This window comes from Simochromis diagramma, unplaced genomic scaffold, assembly GCF_900408965.1.
Source record: "Simochromis diagramma unplaced genomic scaffold, fSimDia1.1 OVJJ01000302.1, whole genome shotgun sequence".
NCBI lineage: Eukaryota > Metazoa > Chordata > Actinopteri > Cichliformes > Cichlidae > Simochromis > Simochromis diagramma.
In genome coordinates this window covers 12,849,634-12,876,702 of record NW_024386792.1, presented here as the reverse complement: position 1 = coordinate 12,876,702, position 27,069 = coordinate 12,849,634, and the positions used below count along the sequence as shown (strand labels likewise).

At 39.7% G+C, this 27,069-nt stretch overlaps 2 protein-coding genes across 3 annotated transcripts in view; both read right to left on the bottom strand.

The window, feature by feature from the left end:
• Nucleotides 1–2,725: 2,725 nt before the first annotated feature.
• LOC120729139 lies at nt 2,726–8,316 on the bottom strand. The gene is made up of 4 exons (XM_040024622.1): nt 8,199–8,316; nt 6,021–6,483; nt 4,041–4,171; nt 2,726–3,541 (listed from the first exon to the last, which is right to left on the bottom strand). Exons 2-4 carry the CDS (start codon nt 6,473–6,475, stop codon nt 3,369–3,371), a joined length of 759 nt encoding a protein of 252 aa, XP_039880556.1. The 5' UTR covers nt 6,476–6,483; nt 8,199–8,316; the 3' UTR covers nt 2,726–3,368.
• A 296-nt stretch (nt 8,317–8,612) lies between these two features.
• rab11fip4b (RAB11 family interacting protein 4 (class II) b) overlaps nt 8,613–27,069 on the bottom strand; it is a 29,153-nt gene continuing 10,696 nt past the window's right edge. Inside the window, exons 2-14 of one of the 2 annotated variants that reach the window (XM_040024620.1) lie at nt 24,817–25,067; nt 24,099–24,284; nt 21,656–21,790; nt 17,874–17,909; nt 16,874–16,973; nt 16,396–16,499; nt 15,816–15,956; nt 15,392–15,473; nt 14,476–14,613; nt 14,131–14,289; nt 12,525–12,605; nt 11,932–12,075; nt 8,613–11,253 (exon numbers count right to left, since the gene is read on the bottom strand). In XM_040024620.1, the coding sequence (XP_039880554.1) occupies nt 11,137–11,253; nt 11,932–12,075; nt 12,525–12,605; nt 14,131–14,289; nt 14,476–14,613; nt 15,392–15,473; nt 15,816–15,956; nt 16,396–16,499; nt 16,874–16,973; nt 17,874–17,909; nt 21,656–21,790; nt 24,099–24,284; nt 24,817–25,067 (1,674 nt within the window). In that variant the 3' untranslated portion in view covers nt 8,613–11,136. The remainder of the gene's footprint in view (nt 11,254–11,931; nt 12,076–12,524; nt 12,606–14,130; nt 14,290–14,475; nt 14,614–15,391; nt 15,474–15,815; nt 15,957–16,395; nt 16,500–16,873; nt 16,974–17,873; nt 17,910–21,655; nt 21,791–24,098; nt 24,285–24,816; nt 25,068–27,069) is intronic. The other variant, XM_040024621.1, reaches the window with a different exon arrangement.

Genomic DNA, 27,069 nt, shown 5'->3' with positions numbered 1-27,069 from the left:
TCTTGTCAAAGTGACACCAAGTTCGTTTTGGGATTTTTGGATTCTTTTTGCAGAAGGCAGCTATTCGTGACCACAAGTGTTTATCAACTGTCTATGATCAAACAAATAACATATGTGAATTCTGCTTCGCAGGGGATTTTCACTGTAGGGTTAGCCAAGTTTACAAAGAGTGATGATCGCTACAGTAAATTAAAAATGACTTTCAGAATGGGTCAGCTTCCTGGAAACGAATGCTTCAAACAGATGGAGACAAGCACAGATTAAAATGAACAATCAGGAAATCATCCATCCAATGTATCGCTTAATCCTGTTCAGGTGTGTGCAGGCTACAAGCTATTCGAGCAGTTTCTAGGGCTATTATGAGGCCATCATAGGGACGCGGTGAGAAAAACATCTGCATTAGCTCACAGATTTACAAAATAAAATAAATAATATATCTATAATAAAAACTAAAAAAAACCTAAAACTAAAACTATCTATGATAAAACTAAATAATTTAAAGTAAATAATCTAACCTATGCCACAAACCCTGGGTAGCAAACAAACAGTCCCCAGTAGACCTACACAGACACAGAGACAACGTGCAAATTTTTCCGTTCTGTTGAGACATGGAACACAATAACCTTTGAAACAGTGACACATCCAGACTGAATCATCTCTATATTTTGAAGAACTTGAGGCCACCTTTCTCCCATTTTCGACACTGTCTGAAACTTTTATGACCATTTCATTGGTATTTAGGTTGCGCTCAATGACTGGTAAGTCTCCGTCAGCAATAACATGCTGTAAAGTATTGAAATGTTTCGGCAGCACTTGGCATGATGTTACTGAACTATGGAATTTGAGCTTTAATTCAAGGGGTTAAAAAAGATTGTTATTATTTTTTTTAATATTTACTTTATTAGTGTTCTATTTTAAGTGGTCAAATGTAATGGACTATTTATTCAAAAGCTGTTTATCAACAGGCAAGGAGATTTTTATTGTATTTTTTAATCAATTAGGCAGGTAAAAGGCAAGTCGAATAGCCATCCTCAGAATGTAAAAAAACAAAACAAAAACAAACAAACAAAAGAACTCAAAACCACCAAAAAGATAATGGAGAAAATGTGGAGAAACAATAGAAATAATTCAGGTACAAAAATTAAGAGCTCACATGAGCTTCGCACATCGCAACATAATAAAGTCTGATTGTTTATGGAAGACAACAATGAGGATGATCGCAGGATCCTTTCCATGGGAAAAAAAATTCACAAGTTTCATCCTCTGCTGAACAACATAACACAAAGAGATAAAGGGAAGGCTTCAAACACTACAAGATTTAAACCACTCCTCGGGTTTTTGAACAGCAATGCCAGATCTGCAATTTTGCAGAACAAACAACCAAAAAATGAAAGGCCATTTATCCAACAATATCTGTAAGAGAGGAAGCTAAGATCTGCCCGTACCAGAGTAAAGTATGGAGTATGCTTTTAACAGCTCATGATCTGACACATACTCTGTAACACACACACTAGAGGCAGTGTGATGCATGGTCATGTATGCCTTTCACTGGGTCACTAAAACACAGAAGACACAGGATGAATTCTGTGTTTAGGGATATAACTGCTGGTAAAATTCAGACAAATGTAGCAAAGTTTACTAGACAGACAATGTACAATGAAACTAAATATACAGTGAAAGCAACCCAGGACATTTTAAACTTCAGGAAGTGGATTATTCTGCAATCAATTACCTGATCTGTCCCTGACAGAATGCTTTGAGTGGAAACATAAAGAGCCTAAAGCTCCTCAAACAACATCTGAACACAGTCACTGTATAGGTCTGGCAAAGCATCACAAAGGAGGAAACCTGTTATTTGGTCTGATCTGAACCTGACAGAACAGCATTCCACTCGCTTAAAGCAAACATAATGGCCTAAAATCCTTCAAACAAACACTGAAGACAGCCTCAGTATAGGTTTGGCAAAGGATCACAAAGGAGGAAACCTATTACTTGGTCATGTTTATGAATTCCAAATTTCAGGCAGTCACTGCTTGTGAAGGATCCTCAACAAAGAAATCTAAAATATTTGTTAAGTTAATTTGTCTAAATACATTTGAGTCCCCGAAAATAGGGGACGGGGTATAGATGGTGGTAATTCCTCAACACCTGAGGCAGTATTTCTGTTCAGCTGCTTGAATTAGAGCTGAAAATCTGCACTTGAACAGGTTTTGATTGATTCATTTCAGATCTACTATTGTGTTTAAAGAAAAAAAGCATTATGAAAATTGTTACTTGTTACTAATTGCTACTTCATATTAAAACATTTTAAATGGACCCATTTGATTATAAAAATATCTGTAAACATATTTAGTACAACTAAATGGCATTAATCAGCTCAGTGTCTTATTGCATTCTGAATTCAACACCAGGGAGAAATGGGCTGAGCACTATGCAAGTAAATGCCTCTGTCTCTCAAGTCCTTGGGAATGAACCCATTGAACTCCCTGAGGTGTATGGAAATAACTAGCAGAATGCAAAATCTTATATCCACTCTGCCATCTAGTGGCCAGAAGCCATTATTGCTTCTAAAGAGCCGTTAAGTAGCAACAGATGGTAAGGTTTCAAATCCATTTGTTTGTGGTTAAATGGTGAAAAGAAGGTGGGCCTTCTTGTTTAATAACATTTTTTGACAGTGGCGATGAAAAAATGCAGGGTTTAAGCACAAGTTAGAAGAAAATGTGATTTATTATGGTAATAAAAATGATATGAACAACCAGAAAATCACGTTCTTATTACATAATCAAACCATACTTTCTTGGTTAAATCGACTATTCCATGAGTGTCAAAATAAAATAGTTACTTCATGTACTTGCTGTGAACAGGGGGTGTTTATAAACAGATTAAACAGATCTTTCAGCTCAAATGAGCAACTCATAACAACATGGTATTAACTTCAGGCATTTTAAAACACAAAGAAACAGTTAAAACTAGTATTTTGCTCTTTTAGCACAGACAAGAAAAAGAATGGAAATATAAGATGAAAACGAAAACAGGAAATGCATGACCTGTGTGAGAAACAGCACTAACTGCAGCAATGAAACTAAAAGTAGTAGTTGAAATAAAACCAACCTTTAAGATCACAAAATCCAAAGTATTTTGTTGTAATATAAAACAAATATAAAACCTGAATTTTAAATATAAAATAGAACCTACAATAAAAAACAACCAGATGGTAACCTAGACTCCACCGCACAATCTTTTACCAATAAAGTTAAATTTAATGTTTTCCACTAAACCAAATGAGAATGAAACAAATATTTTAGAAACAGATGTTGTTAATTCTCATATCAACCATTATTCTAACATATAGGCATACGCCCAGCTTACTAGTCAGCGTCTGCGAATTGGTCTGGCTCAGTGGGAATGATGTGACGGGACCATATCAGGGGGTGTGGGTGGTGCACCGCTGGTGTGTAACTGGCTGACACGGGCAGGGCCGCTGTGTCCCTTTGCTTCAGTGTCAGGTCCTGCAAAGCAAAACGGAGGACGTCTTCTGGACCTGAAACAGGCAGCAACACACGTCATGGCCTGAATCCTAAAAGTAGTACTGACACCTACAGTAACATCAGCTTCAATGAAAACAGGATGCTGAAGGACTGAAACTTGCTGTTTCTAATATTCATTTTTAATTTAGTATATATCCTGGCACTTTTATGCACATTTGACCATTTAAATGAAAGGAAATGTAGATAACACTTTATAACTGCAATGAGCCATTTCAAAGTGGCTCTGTGTGGCAAGACTCGCTTCTCTAAGGACTTTGGTTTCAGCAGTTTTCCTTTATGACAGAAAAGGTAATGACTACTACTACTATTAATACACATCAGGTAAACTTTAAAATTTCCTTGTTTGACCTCAGTGGTGAAGATATATTCAGTAATCAACCTTACAGCAACATAAATTTATAACTTATTACATATGCATGTATATAATAACTAAGACATTTAAATTCAGTACTGTAAAGAGAGTAGATGTCATGAAAATGTTTTTTTCTTTACCATAAGGTCTGACCCCAAAACACATGTTTTTCCAGTCAGAGCGCGTGCCCTCCTGGATCTCTTTTCCCCAGTCTTCCTCCGCTTCTATGGGTGCGGGTGAAAGAATTTCCGGGTAGACGACTTCTTTGTCTCTGCAAGAGGGCTCATGTTAATTAAAGCAGCGGTCCCCAACCTTTTTTGCGCCACGGACCGGTTTATGCCCGACAATATTTTCACGGACCGGCCTTTAAGGTGTCGCGGATAAATACAACAAACTAAAACTAGTACCGGTACCGGAAAAAAGAAAATTTATTCATAACACATGCGAAAAGACCAAGGAAAACCGAGTAAACGATAAAAACGATAACGAAATAACGCTGAAAACCGATAAAAACCCTGAAAACTATACATTTCACACCTGAGCCTCAACTCTCGCGGCCCGGTACCGGTCCGAGGGTTGGGGACCGCTGAATTAAAGTGTTCCATAATCAGAGGGAAGGGAAATTAATTACATATTTGAAATACATTTCTGGTTGTTAGTGGCAGTATTTTTCACCACAGTTTACATCTGATGTGTGCACAAAACCATTAATGTTGGAATTACTGTAACTGTGTGCTTTAAAAAAAAAATGCTATACAAATAAAGTTATATTTATGAGTATTATAGAGTATTTTTATGCTTTAATTCATGCTGTCATTATGTGAATGAGATGAAAAAAATAATTTACCATTCCCATACGTTTTCACTGAATATAATAATTCAGTACAATATGCACAACTCATTCTTCACATCCAGAAGAAGCTTTGATGCATCTCTCCACTCAGTCTCAAGCATTAAAGGGTTATGGGAAGATGGGCTGTTTATACAAGAGCAGCTGGTCAGGGTGATAGAAGGGCAGCAGGATGGTTATCTGCTCCTTTGTGCAAAGAATTAACCTCCAGCGGGCTGCTCATGTACATGTTTATGTCGCTCCGATGCATCTGTTATCACTTTAATTTGCACTGAAACAAGTGAAATGGATTCACAATGATTTATGCTTTTTACCTGGACAGAATGATATCCCTTAAGTCTCTGTGTGTAAATCTACAGACAGATTTGAGCCTAACTATTATGTTTTTAGTGTTCATACTGTGCTGGCTGGAGATTTAAGAGACAGATATGCACAAGAATATTGATATCACTCTCACATGTTACTCACAGCAAGATAAGCAGTTATCTAAAATAATAACTAAAGCATTCAATTTTCTGTCGTCTCATCTGAAACTTCCCTCAAGTTGGGACTGAAAGCATTTATTCTTCTACTTCATGAGTATAATTTTTGTACAGGAATACTTTTAATGACTGTTTCCAATACAAAATTATAGTGTGAAATTGTCTGCACTACAGGAGCTTTTATAATTTCACATATTCAATCTATGGACACATCTGAATCCCCCTCGCTCTGTGCACAGTCCCACTGGAATGGCATTCCCTAGGCTGTTCCCATAAACCTGGAAGCATAGAATTGAGAACCCCCCTTGCTTGAAGTAAAGGACCCTGGCTAACCCTAAAAAACAACCCCATAGCATTATCCCTCCTCCATCAAACTTTACAGTTGACTTTTATGCACCTTGTTCTGTACTTCAGGGCTGAGTTGCAATGGTTCGTAATTTATGAGGGAAGAACTTCACAAACTTAACTGATTTATTACAAAAGTGGCATCCTATTACAGTACCCCACTCAGATTTAATGAGGTCTTTAGAACAACCCATTCTTTCACAAATGTTTGTATTTGTTTTTATGCAGAAGGGAGTAAACTTGACTCATTTCCATCAGCTGAGCATTACGTATTACTTATCTGTCTCAGGGCCTCTGCAGTAGTAAATCTTGCTACTCTAGGGCTGTTATTAATGGTCCACTGCAAAACCATTAAAAAAACGTGTTGATTTTAAGTAGAATCAACACATATAGGTATATATAGGCTGGACTTGAGAACTTTAAGATTAAGATAAGTGATGCACCTCTTCTTGTGTCTCGATCTCCTCCACCTTTTCTTCTTCCCTGACGCCGATAGGCTGGGATCTGGTACCTTTTGGTCAATGTTACTGGGCGGAGCACTAACTTTGGCTGAGTTATCACTCAGGAGATCTTCACTGCCGTTTCCATCAGATGCTGGGGCATCACAGAGAGCTGGAATTTTGCATCCTTGTTTCTTGAGGGTCCCTGAGGGTGCTGCTTTTGTACTCTTGCCTTTGTAGCCATAGTTAAAATAATCGTTAATCCTGTATGTGGGTTTAGGACCATGCTGTGTGCCAGCTGGTGTGCTCCTACTGATTCTGCTGGCAGAAGCTGAGCATCCATTGTAAACAACTGCTCCATTAACCAAACCTGTGTTGTTGATCAGATCATTGGTTTTACGGCTGTTGTGATAGGTTCCCCTTCTGTTAGGCTCAAAGTTCATACAAGCCTGAGGCATCGCTTCACCTGTGAAACAGATGGAAGAGATTGGCTGAATTTCTTAGATGATTTGTGTCAGTTGAGTGTGATTAGACCAAAAGTGACACAAATGTTATACTTGGACTTCTTTAGAGACTTTAGTTAATAATGAAAACATGTCATTAACGGCACCAACAGACCTCAGGTTATTTACATATCAAAGAGATTATCTAATTCTTACAGTGACTGACACTGAGAACACAATACTTTCAAATGTAAATTACTGACAAGTCTCCTTCCCTTTATACTAAGGAATGTTGGTTTTAGTGACGTTTCTAAACATATTTCCTGTATTAAAGTCTGATTCACAAACATTTACTTTTAGTGTGAATAGGCAGCTTTGAGCTGACAAATCTGGATATCGTCTGATTAGCAGTAGCTTCATTTTTCAGCATGACAATAATCCCAAACACACTGCCAATGAAGTAAACGCCACATGGAACTAAAAATCCCCCCCACCCACAGTGATTGGATTGGCCTTCCCAGAGCTTGGACCTCAACAGTATTGAAACAATGTGCGATCAATTTGTCAGAGGAGGGAACAAAAGCCAGCCAACATCCAAAAGCTTTTGGGTGTCCTTCAGGATGCCTGGAAAACTACTCCTGAAGACCACTTAAAGAAATTACAAGAAAATCTGTCTAAAAGAGACATCCATACCATTATTGACTTTCATTAATTGTAAAAAGCCTGTTTTTGCCTCTTATACTGTTTTTTCCATTTATGTTTGCACATGCTCAATACATCTCTGCACCCATCTCATTCTTTTTCTACGGAGCCCCGCAGGGGACATGGGAGAAAAAAAAAATTAAGACGGACTTTTGCGAGATCTCGCAAAAGTCGCAAAAGTTTTGCGAGATCTCGCAAAACTTTTAGCCGCATTCTTCGGACGCCGGCTCGAAGCCAACCGGGAGGTCGAGGCACGATGTGCCGGGAATGCGGTGTTCCACCCGGCTGTAGTAGGTCTCGACCTCCCTTTAGCTTCGAGCTAACGGGAAGAATGCGGCTAAAACTTTTGCGAGATCCCGAGTTTGTTTTGCGAGATCTCGCAAGTCCGTCTTAATTTTTTTTTCTCCCATGTGCCCTGCGGGGCTCCGTATTTTTCCTTTTACAATACCAAAAAAAGATGGGGTGGCTCAAAGCTTTTGCACAGTACTATATAAAAAGTCTAAACTTGGGGAATGGTTTTAATGAGGACTTAAAACTGTGCAATTCATTTTTTGTCTAGTGCATATACTGACTAATGATTGTTTTTGGTGAAATTTAGTTGGTGTGTCTCTATAGAAAACAATGGCGGTCCATTAAGCTAAACTTTCAGCCTAAACCTTTTCAGTCAACACCTTTCTTACTTTTTTCTGTTAAATAGTTATTTTCATTGGTATTAATAAAAAAACGAAACAATAAATAATTTAAATCGTAAACAATTTTACCTTAACAATAACCAAACATACTGACACTTAGCTAGCTTTGTGCTCTTTTAACCCCAGTGAATGTAGGCGCCCTGTTTTCTGTTAGCGGGCTAACAACTTCAGCGCCGTTATCAACAGCTATCGTCATGCCGGCTGCTAAAAGTTTGTGAGCTTCCTGTGGGAAGAAAACAACAGGGAGCAGATAACATACACAGAAAGCACCAAGTTATGCGTTCACATGCAAGTTTACCTTAAAACATCACTCACATTATGCTTAATTTTAATTTAACTCTTACCTGCACCGCTGTGTCGGGCACACCAGCCGCGTGCAGCACCCAGCTGATCAAATGAAGCTGCGCAGTTCGCCGATAGGAGGCGCCAGAGTACACAAATACTGCTCCGAGAGCAGGTACAAATAAATATATAAATGAAAGAAGATAAAGAATAAAATATAAAAATAAAACTAATGTATAAAATATAATATAACAATGTATGAAATAAATACATAAAACAATAACTGCCATTTATAATCCGCAAAATCTCTAATAACACCTCAATTAACTGTAATGTAATTAGTCAAATTAGGTAAAACTACATGTATAAAAGCACCAGTCACAGTCAAATCAGATAGAAATGTTTTTTCTGTCGTTGCTCCAAAATAATGTTGCAAGGAAGATTTATTTAATAATTATTTTTGATTTGTTTTTTTCCCCTCAATGCCTGGGCCTACATGGGTATTGACCATACATAACTAAACAGCGCAGTGCTGCCCTTTTACAAAAGGTTGTAAATCTTGCGTTTTAAGATTTCCCATATGAGAATACACAATACACACAAACACATAAAATAAAACATTAAAGTTAAAACATTCTCATTTGGCGACATGACTATTTTCATGCCAGCGCAAACACTTTTATTTACAGCAAAGTACATAATGGCAGCTAAGACAGCAGCAGCATACACTTTAGGCACAATGTTTATGTTTTAGAAACTATAGCTGAATTCAAATGAAAATAACAGAAATTTCATGAGACAACATCACTGCCAAAGCCATTTTTTATTGCTATTTAAGATGACTGCATCCAATCGGATCGTCCTAATAACAGAAAGCTAAAAGCCATGAGTTTGTGACAGTTTTTACAGCTCAGTGTGTCTTGAATTTTTGTTTTTTTACTTGAAGAATGGCATAAGTGGATTAAAAGTGAAAAGATTTAAGATGCAAAACAGGACACAGATCAGCAGGTACAGGTAATAAGTTAATATTGCTCATAATAGTCACCGTTTAAGTTAGGAAGACAGTAAACAACCATATATAAAAACCCACTTTGAAGCTGATTGAAAATCAGTGGACTTACTGAATCTAACAAAAACCTTGAAAAAAAACCTCAAAAATCATTGCTCACTGTGTTTATATAAAAAAAGGAAAGAAAAGAAGATAAACTGGCTTGCATACGTCACAAAGTCTTGTGCTATACTGCAAACAGGACAGCTAAGCAACAACAATTAGTTTCTTGATTAATCTGTATAAAAGTGTTTTCTCAGTATCAATCTGAAAAAAGATTGGTGAGTGGCACATAAAATACAAATTATCACTAGATAATTACAACATTTACAAGTCATGAAAATGTCATACATAGACAGAAAACGCACTTTCCAAAAAACAGCGTAAATCTATAGCGAGATTATCTCGAAAAATGTCCTCAAAAGGCACAGACAGAAGTAAATGTGACCATGCAAAAGGAAACAAAACCTTTTTTTGTGCAAGGAAGCAAAACTCAAGTTTAGAATAATTACATAATACATGAGATTGTAATTGTTTCCCCTCTGAAAACAATGCCCTCCATATAACAGTACTAAATACTGTACACATGTTGCCAAATGTATTAACCAGTTTCAATGGAAAACTGCTTTTTTGGCCACACAGAAAGTTAATAAAGAATCGTACATTCGTGATATTTACAGTTTAAGACGGCTTCAGAGTCATTGGGGCTTAAACTACAATCTGCAACCTGCTGTAGGTGCAAATGTGACAAATCAAGTCTTTTGTACCAAAAAGTGAGTCTCCTGTGCACGCTCACATCCGGTATCCAAGTCACTGAACATGAAAAGACAACTCGGTAAACCACGTTACAATGGCTACCAGTCACTCCACCTCACGCTGTACATTCACATCTTTATATTTCTGTGCAACATAATTTGGGGTCTATTGCAAAGCAACAGTGACTTTTTATCAAGCTCAAGTTTAGCTAGCAAATAGCAGCCATGGAAGTTACAGTTTGAAGACACTCCTTGGTTGCAGCTTCGGCGCCATAACGCGACACTCAGCGACTCGTCTGTACCAACTAAGGGCCACTTCTCAGTGAAAACTGTTCACTGCTTTAGGACTGATTGACGTACGAAGTGTGGTTTCGTGGAAGACGTGCGCAAGAGTGAACGAAAAACGAAATTTCACTTTCAGTGTACCTTCATCGACTTAACAAAAAGCCTCTTTTGGTAGCATACCTGGCCTATCATGTAACATCCCCACCTGTTTAGGGTCAACGCTCTTCCTTAATTCATCGTCTTCAATTTATAATGTGGGCATCACTCTTTTTCTCTCTCTGACCGCTTGTGCCTCACTTCTCGACCTTCTTTCAGCACATACTTGTCCAAATATGTCATCACACGCACTCAGAGACTGGCAACAGTGGCCTGGCCTGTCTCACTCTGGATTTAAAGTCTGCTTGTCATGTTGCTCTACTGTCTTATTGTGCCTCTCTACGCCATGCCAAACAGCTTCAGGATAAAGCTGTTTACATTTTCTTTTTTTCCCCCTCCAGTTTTCATGTCCAGTGTACTAAATCAAGTGAATCTTCAAAGCACGTTGGACACTGAATATTCCTGGAGTTTTCACAAGAGATCAATCTTGTGACTTTAACTCCAGCTCACAGCATAGACAGAATAAAAAATGTGATCAAATGAGTAGAACAGTCACAGTAGCATAACCAGTCAGTGAACAATCACTGGCTGAGAAAACTCCCTTTTGTTCAACACAGAATCCCCCTTCTACCATCCGGAAGAGACGCTCTTCTTGGCACAAACAGCAGGGGGCGATGCATGTCTGTTTACGTAAGACTGGCTCTGTTTTTCTGTACACTTTCCCCCCGATTCAGGTCATCCTGCTCTGATCAGACAACTGGAATGATCCTCACTCTCCCAAGATCAGGAACGCTGCTCATTCCAGTTGAGTCGCTGCTAGTTCTTTATCTCTAGAATGGAGGGGTTGTGGTCCAGGATGTTCAGGATGATTTTGTCCATGTACTGCCGCAGACGTAAATTGATCTCCTCTTGCTCCTTCAGGGCTTCCATTAACTAGGGAGAAATATGTACAATACATGTTATTCATTAGAAAAAAAAAATGTTACTATGATTCAGTTACATGACAATGAGCTCACTGTACTCAAATGGCCACCACAGTTACCACATCTGCATCCATTAGGGCAACTTTTTGATGTAGCAAAAAACCTGCATCAGCTTTGTGATGCTATCATTTCAACATGGACCAAAATCTGAGGAATGTTTCCGTCACCTTGTTGAATCTGTGCCACGAAGAATCGAGGCAATTTCAATGTCACTAGCAAGGTGTACCTAATAAAGTGGCTGTTGACTGTATTAGAATTTTAGAAAAAATAAAACTTTTAACCAACCAACCAAAAAAGTAATGCCAATGTTGAAAAAAATCTAACTAATGCACTGAACTCCTCTGATTGCACAGAAATATGATAACTCATAGTAATGCTCTCCTCATTATGCAGATATAGATTTAATTGTAAAACAGAGGTAGATGCGTAACATCGTACTGCTGTGATATGGCCTGAAAAACAGCTATTTCTCACTGTAACTAAGGAACCTGTAAGCACTGAGATAAAACCCTGTCTGGAAGCTGTCAGTAAGACGCAGAATATTTAAAAAAAAAAAAAAAAAAAAAATCACATTGTAGCCGCAGGGGTGTTCATGTTCCTTGTTACAAGTCTGCATAACTGATTTTACCTGGTCTCTGGAGGCATTATCGATCTCAGCAGCTAGAGACTGAGCCTTGGTCTGTGTGGCAAACAGATTCTTGGCTTCATGCAGGCTGAGGCTGATGATCTGACCGTTCAGGTCCTCGTTCTGCTCTCTAAGCTTCTGGTTCTCCTAAAATGCAAAATCAGGGGAGGAGGTAGAGGACAGAGAGCGAGAAAGGACAAGATAAGTTTCTAGGCCATAAAAGTGCACTAAAATGACTTTTTAAAAAAAAGACAAGACCACTACTCAAGCCACACTCAACCCATTTGACAAAGCACTGCGGTTGGTAGCAGCAAACTCAGCAATGCACATCTATGTTTGCAGCACCTACGAGATGTAACATGGGTTATGCGTGTTACAGAACAAACTCTTCCCTGCTTTTTCTGGTGTGTTATGAAAGCTCCACGATCAAGTTGCCTTAAACTGCTGACGAGAGGTCAGTTTGCGTTTCCCTTAAGTCTATCCTTAAACATTAGTGAGGGAACTGCAGCGCCCGGTCAGCATGGACAACTTCACTCTACTCCATTGTCGTGATTAGTGGTTAATCGGTAGGTCAGAGGTCACGGAAGCAATTTTACCATCAGACCGGGACGGAGCCGAGCCCCAGTCAACACCAGGTGCTGGTATTCAGGGGGAAGAAAGTCCTGGGACACAAATCGCTGGACACACACACAGACATTTACAAAAAGGTGCACAGGCAAGCATAAGAGAGTGAATTCATCCTTCTCGTGGGTGAACAGAGGCCGTGATCCATCACATATAAAACACAGACAGTTTTATTACTTGTCCGAATTCAAAAGACATGCTGGTAGGAGCAGATTTAGAGAAAGACAGGACACGAAGGCAGAATGAAACTACTGCTATTACTCCTTTACTTGCTTGCTTGCAAGGTGTGACAAGTTTGGCTCGAAGCCAGGAGGACATGGGCCGTATCATGTTAAGTCACTGATAAAACGGACACTGAATGAATCAGCAGTTCTGGCCGGCTGTGCCATTTAAAAGTTACCTCAAGGCCACGTGGGTTTGATAACTCCAGATTTTTATGGTGCCTTTGTCTGGCTTAGGAACATCAAAGCGAAATTTCTAATGCATATGAACTCGTGATAAAAAGTCACACAAAAGCTACTGCACAACTGCTTTTATGCATCTTATCTGAGAGGACATCTGAAAAACACTTTCATCTACTTGCTTATCTCTAATGTTTGCTTTACACCAGGTCTGGCCACTTAACAGGACTGCAACAATAAGATCTGCCTTGTAACTGTAGCAGGCAAAATGTCAGACAAACAGATCTAAGAAAAGATAAAGATCACATGTCCTCTGCAGCTGGCACTGCATTTAGCAATGCTGAACTTCTCTTTAATGGTTAAAAGATCGGCACAGTACATCGGGGATCACAGCAGTTCTAATGCACAACAATGTATTCTGGCTGAATGTAGTCTGTGACACTATATGCTCGATTTTCATCTTTTGGTTGTAGCCACAAAAACAGCTTCATGTACACAAGCAGAAAGGTTTATGTTCCTCTGGCAGCCAGTTAGCTGTGTTAAACGTTGTGGAGGTGTGCTTCAGAAAAAGTTAAAATACAAAAGGTGCTCATGAAAAGTTGTAAAACTGTATGTGATAACAGTGTATTTTTTTGAGCTGAATTTCTATTTCTAGGGGCGATTACTGTACTGAATGCATCATTCAGCGTGATAGACAGTGGAAACATATACATATGAGCCAATAACTTATAAAGTCAGTCAAAAATATTCACCTTGAACGCTGAATCAATCAAGTCTAAGAAGCCAGGGTACATGAACTGCTACTCTAATCAAATGAAACATGAATAATCTGTAAATAAATATTCATACATTACATTACATTCAGTCTGTGACAGCTTAATTTGTACTTCTTACTTCTGTGCATCTACCACCTCCACATGCATGCAAAGCTCCACGTAAACACATTTCAAAAAGCAGAAACTCCTCATTTCTGTCATACGATCAAATCAAAACAGCATTTAGATATTTTTGAAAATCCTTAGATTGCTTACATACATTGACTGAAGGATTGTAGAAAGTTTTAAACACTGTTTCATATTCTTATTGTTCATTATTCATAACAAACAGTCTTAAAGCACATTCATTAGCAACAATACTCGCTGAACTGCCTATGCCCAACAGAGCATTTCATCAGTACCTGTTTGAGCCTCTTGACTTCATGCTCTAGCTCCACCTCCCTGCTCCTGTTGTTGAAGTCTGAGAGCCCCGTGGAGGAGCTCGGCCTCCGGCCTGACCTCTCTGCATCCAGCTTGAAGACCTGCAAGTGTTCCAGCTCTCGACGCAGGTCCTCTATCAGCTATGCAGCACAGAAAGAACCAATGAAAAACGTTATATAATGTGCAGAGGCAGCATATTGTAGGTGTAAGTGTATGAGTTGACATAAATGCTGCGAGAGACTGGTTACAGAGAAACTGAATGAGCAACATAACAAACAATCACACCTTGCTGTGTGTGTCTGATTACATAAAATACTTCCTCCTACCTCCTGCATGGCATCCTTTTCTTTCTGGAACTGATGTCTATTTTGTTTCAGTTTGTCCATCATTTTCTTGTAAAGATCCATCTCATCCTTCAGGCGCAGGCTGGTATCCTCCAGCTTATCTGTCATCCTTTGCTTCTCCTAAGGATAGACATATATACACACAGCTATAGTTTGAACTTTATTTTCCTTTATTTATCTGTGTGTTTGGTATTCAGGGTCATGGGAGTGCATTTCTTTTGAGCAAACAAGTTTTAGCACCAAGATAAAGTTTGCATTTATATTCTGTGATAAATTGCTCGCACAACATTTTGTAAGCTAGAGTCGGGTTTGGTGTCATTTGCATAGATACAAGTTCATAAATGAGGTGTGGTTCAAAACTAAGAGGCTATCTCCACAGATATAATTACTGGCGTCTCTCTTTGGCTTTGTGAATGTTGAAGGAGTTGTCGCTGTGCTCACAGGAGTGGATAGAAATGAGAAAACCCGCCGCGTTTGCAAGAGAAACAGACACCAAACTGCAGAGATTCACACACACAACCGATGACAGACAACTACTTAACCCTTTAAAGCCTAAGCCATGAAATAAATGGCAGAAAAAAAACTTTTTTGGGAAAATAGTGTTTACTGCACCTTCTGACAAAATGTTTTAAAAAATAAATTACATAATAATTTGCAAATATGAGTTTTAACATGTATCATATTTTCCACATAAGGTGTTTTTTTGTTGTTGCAATTTGTTCATTAAAAATGCGTTGTGCAATTTCTTTTGGTTTTTCAGAAGAAAAAAAAAAGTATACTGATGGTGTAAAAGTCTCAAAAACTCACAAAGACCCATGTATCAACTATAATACATCTGGCTTTAAAAGGTTAAATGACCAACACAGGAAATACAGCCGGAAATGTAAGCAACACTTACCTCATCCAGCTTCTCTGTCTGCGACTTGAGTCGGTTCATGTTAAGGGACATCTCATTATTCTCCTCTTCCAGCTGCTTAACTCTACAGACACAAAATCCCTTATGTCAGCGTGCATTTCTATAGTGTGGCACACAGTCAGCTAAGGCACTGTTTTGGGTAAAATACATGCTGCAGCTGTCCAGAGGCAGATGACTAAAACCCTGGGAGGACTCTCAGAGCTGTTAAGCATTTAGTTCTCCATTTTGCATTTATTTTCTTAAGCGAGCAGGGACATAAACATCATTATCCAAGATATGGTCGGTGTCTAATTCTCTCCGATTATTATTGAACTATAATGAGTTTCACATATTTACATAAAAAAAAGATAATGCACAAATAATTGGGAAATGTGCTCAGTAAATTGTGCAACTGTGTGTTTCTCACCGGTTGGTCAGCAGCTCTATCTGTGTGTTCTTGTCTCTCTCCAGCTTGCTGTAAGCCTCTCTGTGGCGTCTCAGGCCCTCCTGCACACTTTGCTCTGCCCGGGTCTCTTGGTCTTTCAGCTGCTCCTCCAGCTCATGAACCCTGATGATGAGGATGATGAACGCATCAGACAACATGATTTATTTTTTTGTTGCAAAGCATAAAAACCGAGCTTACTTTGGAAATGACTAAATCACTGCTGCAATTTTACATGAGTAATTTCAGTAAAATTATCTGCCCTTCATTTTCTTTTGTGCTGCTATAAATTAGACTAGATTCAACTTTAATGTGACTGTGCTGAGGATTGGTACAAAGCCAGTGAAATGCAGTTAGCTGGAAGAGAACAGTCTATATACAGAAGTGCAAATGCAAATATACAGCAGCACTTTAAGTATGTTGGCATGTACAGCGAGTATAGCATATATGAGCATAAATAGTGTTGTCAGTGAAGAGATGTGTATGTATAAATTACATGCATGTTACATAATTTTATGCTTATGTTAAGATAAGACTAGTGCAAAGGGGAAACAAAGTCCTCTACCTGTGCACTAGCTGAGTGTTCTCCTGCTTCAGTTTGGACTTGAGGTCACTGTTCAGCAGGATCTCATTCTCCAGTTCTGCCACCTTCTTCTCAAGAGAAGTGACCTGAGAGAAAAACAAACTGTGAAATTACACCAGAAACTAAATTAAATGTTACAATCCTATGCATCCTATGCATCTAAATTAGGTAATAAAGTTAACAGGGCAAGTTTGTAATTAAAAACAGATTCATAATGTTTTCTTTTTAACTTAGGTTTGCAAATGTAAGAACTGACAGAAATTAGTAAACGTATCATATTAAGCTGTAGCATTTTTAACATGCTGGAGGTGAGTGTTTAGTATCTCAGTTTTTCACTTCCACTGAAAATACTAGATCTGACATGATCACATCCAATGAGGAATCGACTTTTGTTTAAAAAAGCGCAGTCATACAAATCACCACATGGAGCAAACTAACAGAAGGAAACATAAAGTCATACCTTCTCATTGATGTCGGTGTCGCAGGAGTCGATGCTGTCTCGGAAAAGGTCCTCTGTGCTGCCGTTACTGCTGCTCAAGTTGCTGTTGTGGAGCAGCTGCCTGCTCGAACAAACAGATAAACAGCTTAGAGAATATGCTCGGAATAGATCCAGGCAATGACCGGTTCTGGGTGTTTATGTTTCTGCAGCGAAGCTGCTGCAAGGTAACCCAGATATAGGACACTACAGTGCCAAAGAAAAGAAGCTGCTGCAAACAGGATTAACATGAGCATTCTCACACCCACACAGGTGTGTGTACATCTGGCTGTGATATTTATGTCATAATGTAGTTTTTAGCTTCCCCATTGTAAACTGATGGAATAACGTGGGAAAAACAAGCTGCTGGCCTATTACTGAGATTAGCAACAGAGAGGAGAGGAAACAAAAAGGAGAAAGGGCAGAAGAACAGTTAAAGAGAGCCATAAAGTGAAAGCAGCCATCAAACCAGACAGAGGAGAAAGTAAGAAGAACAGGGAGACAGCCAAGCCTTATATTGAATACATAGATCAGGCCCGACAGGCCATTTTCACTCTGTCACTATAACTCAATTTCTGTGGCTGAAAATAGGACAAAAGCCTAGATACAAAACATCTCACCCACTACAGACCAACAGTCCATGTAGTGGGCCACTCCTGCCACTAAAAAAAGATGATGTCAAACTCGTTTCCTCAGCTCTGAGACAAAAAACAAAAGTTTGTACAGTGTTCTTGGCTCTATAATTCTTTGAATAACTAGTTAGTAATTAACCTATTTAGTGTGTGCAGTGATAGGACAGCTGAGAGATCAGGAAGCACTAGTTGATAATCTTGCTCTGTGTACGTCACTATGTCAACAAGATCGAACAAGCACGTGTAGGGCGGGCTGTATAATGCATAAACACGCAGAGGACAACTGAGTGACCTTGCCTGTAACGCACAGAAGCACATGCATGTGGACACAAACGCAAAGGTGAAAAGCCTACCTTCCAAAAGCAGTGCTGGAGATTTTCCTGTTGGGGCTACAAGGAGAAGAACAAGATTTCAGATTCTTTTCAGTCAATCATCATCATCTGTCCAGACACATAGCTCAACAATACAGTGGATGTAACCACTAATTTTAGCTATTTAGTGCGAGAGAGAGTAGGAAGCATTGGAAAAATGATCGCTGAAGGTCACTATTAATATTATTTTAGTCCTTGGTGAACAGGGCTTTCTGTCAGCTCTAGAGGGGGGACAAAGGCCCAAAGAGTTTCTGTATGATGTGCCTGGGATTCACATTAGATTAATAAAAATGAGCAAAGACACTGCAGGGTTACCCAGTTGACAGCTGACACTGATATAAAGCGAACATCATCATTAAGTCCTGGCACAAAACACTAGGCTTTCAAGGCTGGAGGATAAACAAAGTTAACGCAGCAGAATAGAGTGCAATTCGACCATTTTTATAAAAACAGCCTATTCTGTGCAAAAAATGATCACTGTTGTCTCTACAGTATGACTATGGGGCTTATGTGTGATGATGTCATACGGTTTCTCCTTGCTAACAGTTTAAGAACAAGATGCACTGTTTCCTTACAGCTAATGTTTCAGTTAAACTCACACCAACTCATGACTCCAAGGTGCCCAGTTCTTAAAAGAAAAACAAGCCCAGATCATCATCCCTCTACCTCTGTGCTTCGCAGTTGTTTTGAGGCGTTTGTGGTTTGTTCAGAGTCTGAGATGTAGCTCTAAGAGTTTTTATTTTTATTTTTTTGCAATTCCTCTTATTTTGGGGTGAATTTATCCCTCCTGGGAAGAATGGCAGCTGTTTTGAATGCATCTCCTTTCAGAATAATGGACTTGACATGATTTGGAAATGGCTTTAAAATCCTTCTCAGATTGATGGGCAGCAAAAATTGTGTCACTAAGATGCATCACTGCCACAGACCTGAATGCACCAGCCTAGCAAAGTGCCAAAGCCTCTGCTTTTACACACTCTGGTGATCAAGGTGGTTGATAGCTGGCCTGCCTCTTAGGTGCTGTGGGAGAAGTAAGGGTATGATAATTTTCCAGGCTCGAGTTATTTCCCCCATGATCACCGTGTGGAATTGTTGTGAATGGGTGAATGACTGATGAGGTAAGCCTGGGGTCCATAGGACTATAAAGGCTATCAAATACAGGCCATTTACATGACTTTCCTTCGTAGAAACAAATGTAAATTCATGTGAAAGGTTTGAAATTTATTCCCTATATATTTTTTATCTACACAAATTACAAACATATTTACGTACGAGATATCCTCTGTCTCTCCTGTACACAATGCTGCCTCCACCCACCATCGTCAAGCTAATCAAGTTTGCAGATGACACCACCGTTATTGGACTCATCTCGGACGGGGACGAGTCTGCCTACAGGAGGGAGGTTGAACGTCTGGTGTCCTGGTGCAGCCACAACAACCTGGTGCTGAATGCCCAGAAGACAGTGGAGATTATTGTGGACTTCAGGAAGCACACAGCCCCACTCCCCCCCATCATCCTGACTGACACCCCCATCACCTCTGTGGACTCATTCCGCTTCCTGGGTACCACCATCACCCAGGACCTGAAGTGGGAGCCCACCATCACCTCCGTCATCAAGAAAGCCCAGCAGAGGATGTACTTCCTGAGGCAGCTGAAGAAATTCAACCTGCCAACACGGACGATGATGCAGTTCTACACTGCAATCATCGAGTCCATCCTCACCTCCTCCATCACCGTGTGGTACGCTGGAGCCACTATCAGGGACAAACAGAGACTGCAGCGTGTTGTGCGCTCTGCTGAGAAGGTGATTGGCTGCAGACTCCCATCTTTGCAGGACCTGTACACCTCCAGGACATTGCGGCGTGCAGCTCGGATCTCAGCTGACCCTTCTCACCCTGGACACAGTCTGTTTGACCTGCTCCCCTCAGGCAGGAGGCTCCGGTCCATTCGCACCAGAACCTCTCGCCATAAGAACAGTTTCTTCCCCTCTGCTGTTGGACACATGAACAATAACCATATGACTGTCCCCGCCACTAACACATGACCCTACGCTGTGTTCACTGTATCATTCCATGTTTGGCACTGATCACCACCTGCACTCATGTATATATCTTTCAACGTAGCACTCTTAATTCTTACTCTCATGTATATATCTCATGTATATCTCATGCACATATCTTTCCACGTAGCACTTTTAATTCTTATCCCTACTTTTATTTTTTCCATGTCTATTTAAGTGTTATTTATGACACCATGTTTGCACTGAAGCACCGCAGCAATTTCCTAATGTTGTAAACCTGCTCAACATTTGGCAATAAACCCCATTCTGATTCTGATCTGATTCAAAGCTATTCAGTCTTTTTACACGTACAAATTGAAAAATAACACATATCTGTAGCTTGTTTAAAACGAATCTCATTAGTTATAGCAGGTTTGACCATTCACCATCCAGCATATTTTTTACAGCCTTAAATTACTTGAATGTATTTGCTATTAAATATAATAAGAGCTCAGACAAAAATCTGAAGGTTTGGATAACCTGTTCAATTCTTTACCATCCTGAACCTCATCAAACTCAGTCTCTAAATTAATACCCCTTTATTAACACAGCCCTTCTGTGAAGACCTAACACTACTCTGCCTGCGACTGGCTTGTGCTTGTCAGGGTCGGATACACGAAAAACATGAAAAATAACTGTATGTGGATGTGGGTGTGTTTTTCAAACGCTGACACAGACGACAGAGAACAGAAGCAGCAAGTCTCACAATGCATTCGAGAATTTCAGCTTTGGATTTTATTACATTTCTATTTTGGTAAAAACATTTACCCGCCAGCGTGGCAGCTAAACTTCGGTGATTGACACACCAAATGAAAAAACTATCCGGGTGACAATTTAAGAGCCTGTTTACAAAACATAAAACATTATCTAAGCAACTTTATGTTGTGCTCAAACGGTTAACCCTTAATGAACTCTGACCATAGGAGAAGAATATAAACAAGTAATTCTTTAAATCTTTTAAGCCTTCTCTATTGCAGTATCTACGAGGGACTAACCCCCATAGAGTCCAACATCCACGTTTCAAATTGTACTCTAAGACATTTTTCTTAGTTGAATTTTCTAAAAAAGTGTGCGTCTGCATGCCTGTGCATGTGTGTATTTGTGTTTCCAGGTGGACTGTACAGTTATTAATGGTCACTGCGGATTATGTTTCTAATAATAGTTTCCCTATTACAATGGGCGGTGAGGTAAGCTCAGGAGTGACAGCCTTACATAACGATCAATTAGAGTTTGTGTGTGAGCATGTGGAGAGATGATGTGTTCAGTCATGTGTGAAACCAGGCGAGGAATCATTTAAGACTCTGTAACAATGTGAGATCATTCACATTAAATGACAGTTTAAGAAAAAGAGCCACAGATAACAGTGTCTCCTGGGTCAGTACAATGTGAGTGGATGAATACACTTTAAATTCGGGATAGTTCACTTACGAGCTGACAGCATCTGTTTCTTCTCACGTAACAGTAGGGTGGATCCTTCCTGTCTCTTGTATAAATGACTTATTGTCTTCTATGTTTAGACAAATTACCTGCCAGGATAAATAACTCTAATTTCCAAAGAAACAAGGCAGGCATGTGTGCTCTTGTTTCGAAGCTTCTGCTAGTGGGAAATGTGTACTCTGCCTGGGAAAATTGCAGACTACGAAGGATTTTTGGAAATTATTAAATTATAAGATGACATCACTGTGTGTATGCGTTATGCGTGTCCTACCTGTTTGCTTTCAGGTTTTTGAGGCGAGCATCCAGGTCATTTAGCAGGTTGACCTTTTTACTGCACTGAGAACAGTAGACATCCGTCATTTCTCCGGTGTAATGGTGACGCACCTTACGAGGAGTCTGACCCGCACTATCAACACAAAGACACACAGTAACATAGACACAGTTACTGAAACCAATCAGACCATTTATCAAGAAATAGCGAATGATGCACTCTGGACCTTATTTACATATAATCATTAGTTATTATTTGGATTATTGTAGGTTATTTACCTTACAATATAAAGCATCATGACAACTGTTGTTGTTATTTGGAGCTATATAAGTAAAACTGAATTAAATTGAACCTCTCACGAAAACAAAAAAATAACAACATTGTTGCCCATCTATTGCTGGATTATCACTTTTAAGGTCTGATCTGAACATAAACCGCACAATCTTCATGTAGTTCGGAATAACTTTGTGAAATCGTGTTCGTTACTCCTAAAAAAGTCAAAACAGTTCAACATTAAGTTTTAAGCATTCCTCTAATCTTCATCTTTTTTTTTTAAACTTTAAGATCAATATCTTGACTAGAAACTAGAAATTGTACTTTTTGCAGACGGTTATTCAAATGTCTTTGCTGTGCTGAGCTGTCTAAAAGTTCTTGTAAATCTGGGCCTCATTTTGAATTTAAATCTCCCTGCCAACTCCATTTGATAAGTTTTATCTGCTTGGTATGTGTGAAAGGAGCATGGTGCTGTAAAGCCAGTCTTTCAGCTGGGAGACGTAATCCCATTAAACACGGGCTTTTGATGAATATTAATGTGGCCTTAAGGGCAAGAACTCCTAAGCTACAGCGCTACAGTCAAAACTCTGAATAATATGAAGTTGGTACTATTCTAGGACAGAGACTGCACCCTCCCAGTCTGTGGTTCCCTTTGCCCCAAGTGATTTAGTAGGAATACTGAATCATAGCAATAATGAGACACTTACAGAGGGTTAATTCTTTCGAATCACTCTATGTCAAACACATCAGGACATAAAATTATCAATTTGTCATCACCGTTTTGGTAAACCCTTTAGTTTGTGCAGCAATTAGTATAAGAAAGCTCAAATAAAATGACTTAATTCAATGTTTGCAGATCTAGAGAGTTTCTTTTGATGATGCAGGCAGGAGCACGTGTTTGTGATGTTTTAATGTTCAAGCATTCGACTGGTGCAGGATTTCTGGTTCCACATTTGTTCCCATTTCCACAGATTTTAGGCAAAGCAGAGATTATAGGAATTCAACCAACCCCAAGTTTGCACACAGTTCTCAAACAAAGCAAGATCAAGTTGCCAACGAGCCACATGCTACGCGCAAGCTGAATTTTGTTGGTTAAAAAGATGGCTAGAACAGGAAAGAGGAAACCACGGCAGGTTTCACTACGAAGAAAAAGACGAGTGGAAAAACCCCCCATCAAAAATAGAAAATAAAACAAAAAGAAAAAGGAATGCTTCTTTCTCCACTGCTTCACTTTCACTGTTGTCTTTCCACAACAGGGTCTAAGCTAAAAAGCCAGCAACAGCACAAACATGAACAAAAGTGAGCCAAATTACTGGTTCCTGGCTGCATACCTTTGACACTGCGTCATACAAGAGTGCGCTGTCATATCTGGCGCTGCAAAGATCTGTGCAGCACCCGCAGTACAAATATTGTAACGTGTCGGGTCTTTTAGCAGACAACTCCACCACAATGAATGTCCAAAACAACACTGTCCATATAAAAGCAGTCAATTGTTGAAATAAGATTCAACTGGGACCTGATGAATAATAGACTACAATGAATAAAAGAAATGGGTCACCTACACGTTACACCTACAGGAACTGCTCTGTCATGAAAACTAATGCCGTGAAGCTCCCAGCACACAGTATTTGTGCTGATGTTAATGCCAGAGGAGGTTTGGAACTCTTAAGCTATTGAGCCAGCACAGTGTTGGCGACTTTTAAACACTATGCACCTCAGCACTTGGCAACCTTGCTCTGTAACTTTACGTGGTCTCCCAGTTTGTGGCCGAGTTGCTGTGGTTCCTAAATGTGTCAGCTTTGAATAAATATCTCTTACAAGTGATTGTGGAATCTGTAGAAGGGAGGAAATTTCACAAACCAACTTGTAGCAATGGTGGATTCCTGTTACAGCAAAATGCCTCAGAGAGCTCTTTAGAACGACCCATTCGTTCACAAATGTTTGCAAAGGCAGACTCCACGGTCAGGTGCTTGATCTCATATACCTGTCCCAGTGGGACTGAAAACACCCGAATCCACAAAATAGCTACAAGTATGTTTTTTAATGTCACGATTTTCACTATATTGAGGATCACCATTAACACTGAATATAGTTATGAATGTAGAATGTAGTCTTATAGTTACGAGTACCCCAACATGAAAAACAATGTTTTTCTTTAGCTCGCTCCCACCTCGAGGGCACAGATGAGCCAAGGTCGGAATAACCGTTGGTACGAGCCTCGTCGTCCGGACAAGGGCTGCTGGGAGTGTAGTCCGGCTCCTCCCCTTCTCCGTAGTCTTCAAACTGCTCCTCGTACAGAGAAGCCGACGAACGTGTTGACAGGTCAGAGGTCACAGAGATACTGGTCTGACCGCACCTGAAGAAAGAGAGGGAGATGTTGGCTCCATAATCTGAAGTTATCTTTATTTTCGATATAAATTGAAATGGAGAAGTTTCTAGCTCAACTTCATCCACTTCTCCCAGTGTGCACAGAGAAGAGATTATAGTCTGAAGATGGTAAAGCTCCAGTGGGGTCAAGTAATAAAGTCGTTCTGTATATGCTACAAGTGCTGCCGGAGCTCTAACTGCATCCAAATAAACAAAACTGCTTCATATGCAAGTAATGCAAATAATGGCACTTTTATGGTAACAGATCCTACTTTACTTTGACTCTAGAACTTATATTTCTCATGAGAATAAATGCATTAAATAGAGGAACTGGCAGTGGCTGTCAGACTTAGGAATTTTAGAGAATATAACAAAACAGGAGCATCAAGCTCAAAGAAACAACACAGAGCAAAGTCTGTGAAACAAACTAAAAGACATCTGAATGAACCTGAAAGTGAAGTGATCACGAATCAGTGACAAAAACAGAAAGCGTAAGTTAAAAATGACCCAAGACTGCTTACTTCTCCCCGGGAAAAAAGAGATCCCCTAGCGTGTCTTCCTTGTCTCCCAGTCTGGTGAGCCCGTCTGAGGTTTCCGAACCCTGAGTGCTTTCCACAGCGCTGTCTCTGTCCGATTCCCTCTCCTTGCCTTCGTCTGCCACCTCCTCCTCAGGCTCCTCCACCTCTTCTGGGAACAGCTGGCACTCACGGACGGGGTCAGGATAGGCCCGCGTGCACATGATGACCGGACAAACCTGATCCTCCTCAGCACCCTGCAGAAGCCAGAAGGGGACAAGCACAGATTAGCATCAGTTTGAACAAGGCCCCACAATTATTAGTAGCGAAAGACAAGATACACATAATATTTGCCCTGAATAATATCCCAAATGTCTTAAGTTTAAAACATCAAAGTATGATCTTTAGAGTTTGTACCAGAAAATTTAAAGCATTTTTGGACCTCAACTGAACCACCTCCAGGCCTCAGTATCAGAGACTTTTGTGTTTGAAGCTATCAGAAGTAGACAATGCATGCATACACACCGGCATCATTTCCATAAGCTTATCTAATGTCAAAAGGCTTGTAGGACAGGCACAAGGCATTATCTGCTTCTCATCATACTCTAATGTGCCCATCACTCTGGAAAAGGGTAAATCTGGACTCATCTGCCCATGTGACCTTTTTCCATCCCTTCAGAGTAGAATCTTAATGTGCCCTGACAAACTGAAGCCTTTTTCCTGATTAATTTGACTGATAAGTGCTTTTCTTAAGGATAAACAGCTGTTTATTCCCTTTGTACGTGTGAAAATGCTCACACTCAAACACAGTTGTGACTTTACTGCTGATATTTTCTGATTTAATCTCACAAAATTTTCTCCAATTGCGATCATTAAAAAAGTTAAATTGGACAGTTCTTAACCTATATTCATGCAGTTTCAGCAACATCTTTAAGTTGTTTTTTTTATCTGACGCAGGCCACTAACGTGACCCGTCTAAACCACAGTAAAAAATTTTCCATGACAATGTTCATGTCCATGTCTTCTTACAATGAGAAACTACTCACTGCATCACTGAAGGTTAAATAACCTGTTTCCAGTCAAAACATAAGAATCACTGCAGTGATTATCCAGTGGAGGGCTCTCACCTATTTGCTTAGTAGCCACAATGCCCAAGGGGGCAAAACTGTAAAAGGGCAATTTAACAGATGAATGATGGAATTGAATGCTTTTATGGGTCGTCTGACATTTCAGGACTTCTAAAGCTGTAACTCTCACGAATACCACCACTGTCACAGTTATTTTCACCTTCAGGCATAAAGAGGTCAAACAATTTAACTGACTATATTATGGCAAATCATGGAAATATTTTTACTCCTTTACAGTGCAGAGCACGATAGTGTATCTAGATAATATACCATAAATCTGCAAGTAGGAAGAATCAAAAATGAGCAAATGCAACCAGAGGCATTCAATGTTTTGCAGTTGTTTATATCTGAATAATGTTTTGAATATTAGACAGTGGAGTTCGTGTTAAGTTCACTGTTTTTAGCAGGGCTGTTCAGTCATTTGATTTCCCACTTAGTAAATTCCTTCACTGTGGGAATCATCCTAAGTTCACACCAGGGGGGTCTGGAGGTCTACGGGGGTGAAAGGGTGATGGGCCAGAGGTCATGGGTCTCACTCCTTCTTGTTTCACCCTCCAAAAATCTGGTCTAATGCAACAGAGAACAAAGCCTTATCTCAGCATGACCGAACAGCTGAAACATGGAGGAGCAGGACAAAGAATGAGGGGCAGGTGAAGAGGTGGATAATGAGAAGAGAGAGCAGGGTAAGTAATATGTTTTAGAGAGTCAGGAAAATGGAAAAGTGGGTGGGAGAGTGAATAACGAGCTAACGAGGGAGGAGAAGGAATAATGCAACAATGCAATGAGAGACTGGAAAGGAGCTAGCAGTACAGTGTGTATGAGGATGAGATTAGTCAAAGAATGAGCCATGGGAATAAAAGAGATGCAAGACAGGAGGAGAGGCAACACAGCAGAGGATAGTCAGGTTAGTTTGTAACAACATTGCAAACAAAGGATTAAAGAATCTCTGCACCTCTCTCGCTCTCAAAAACTCTATGTGCTTATTTGGATTTAAACCAGAAATAGTGAGGAGCTATACCCAAAGTTTCCACAGAATATCTCCATTGCTTCATTTGATGAAGTGTGATGTAGTGGTGATAACTGTCACAAAGCATTCTGCAGGTTCAAACAAAAGCCTTTCTGTGTAGTGATT

Excerpts from the sequence above, each read along its gene's own strand:
- LOC120729139 (XM_040024622.1), bottom strand. The coding sequence starts at position 6,475 with ATGCCTCAGGCTTGTATGAACTTTGAGCCTAACAGAAGGGGAACCTAT. Across the intron at positions 4,172-6,020 it reads AGATCGAGACACAAGAAGAG|AGACAAAGAAGTCGTCTACC; the intron begins GTGCATCACTTA and ends GCCCTCTTGCAG. Across the intron at positions 3,542-4,040 it reads TTTTGGGGTCAGACCTTATG|GTCCAGAAGACGTCCTCCGT; the intron begins GTAAAGAAAAAA and ends TGCCTGTTTCAG.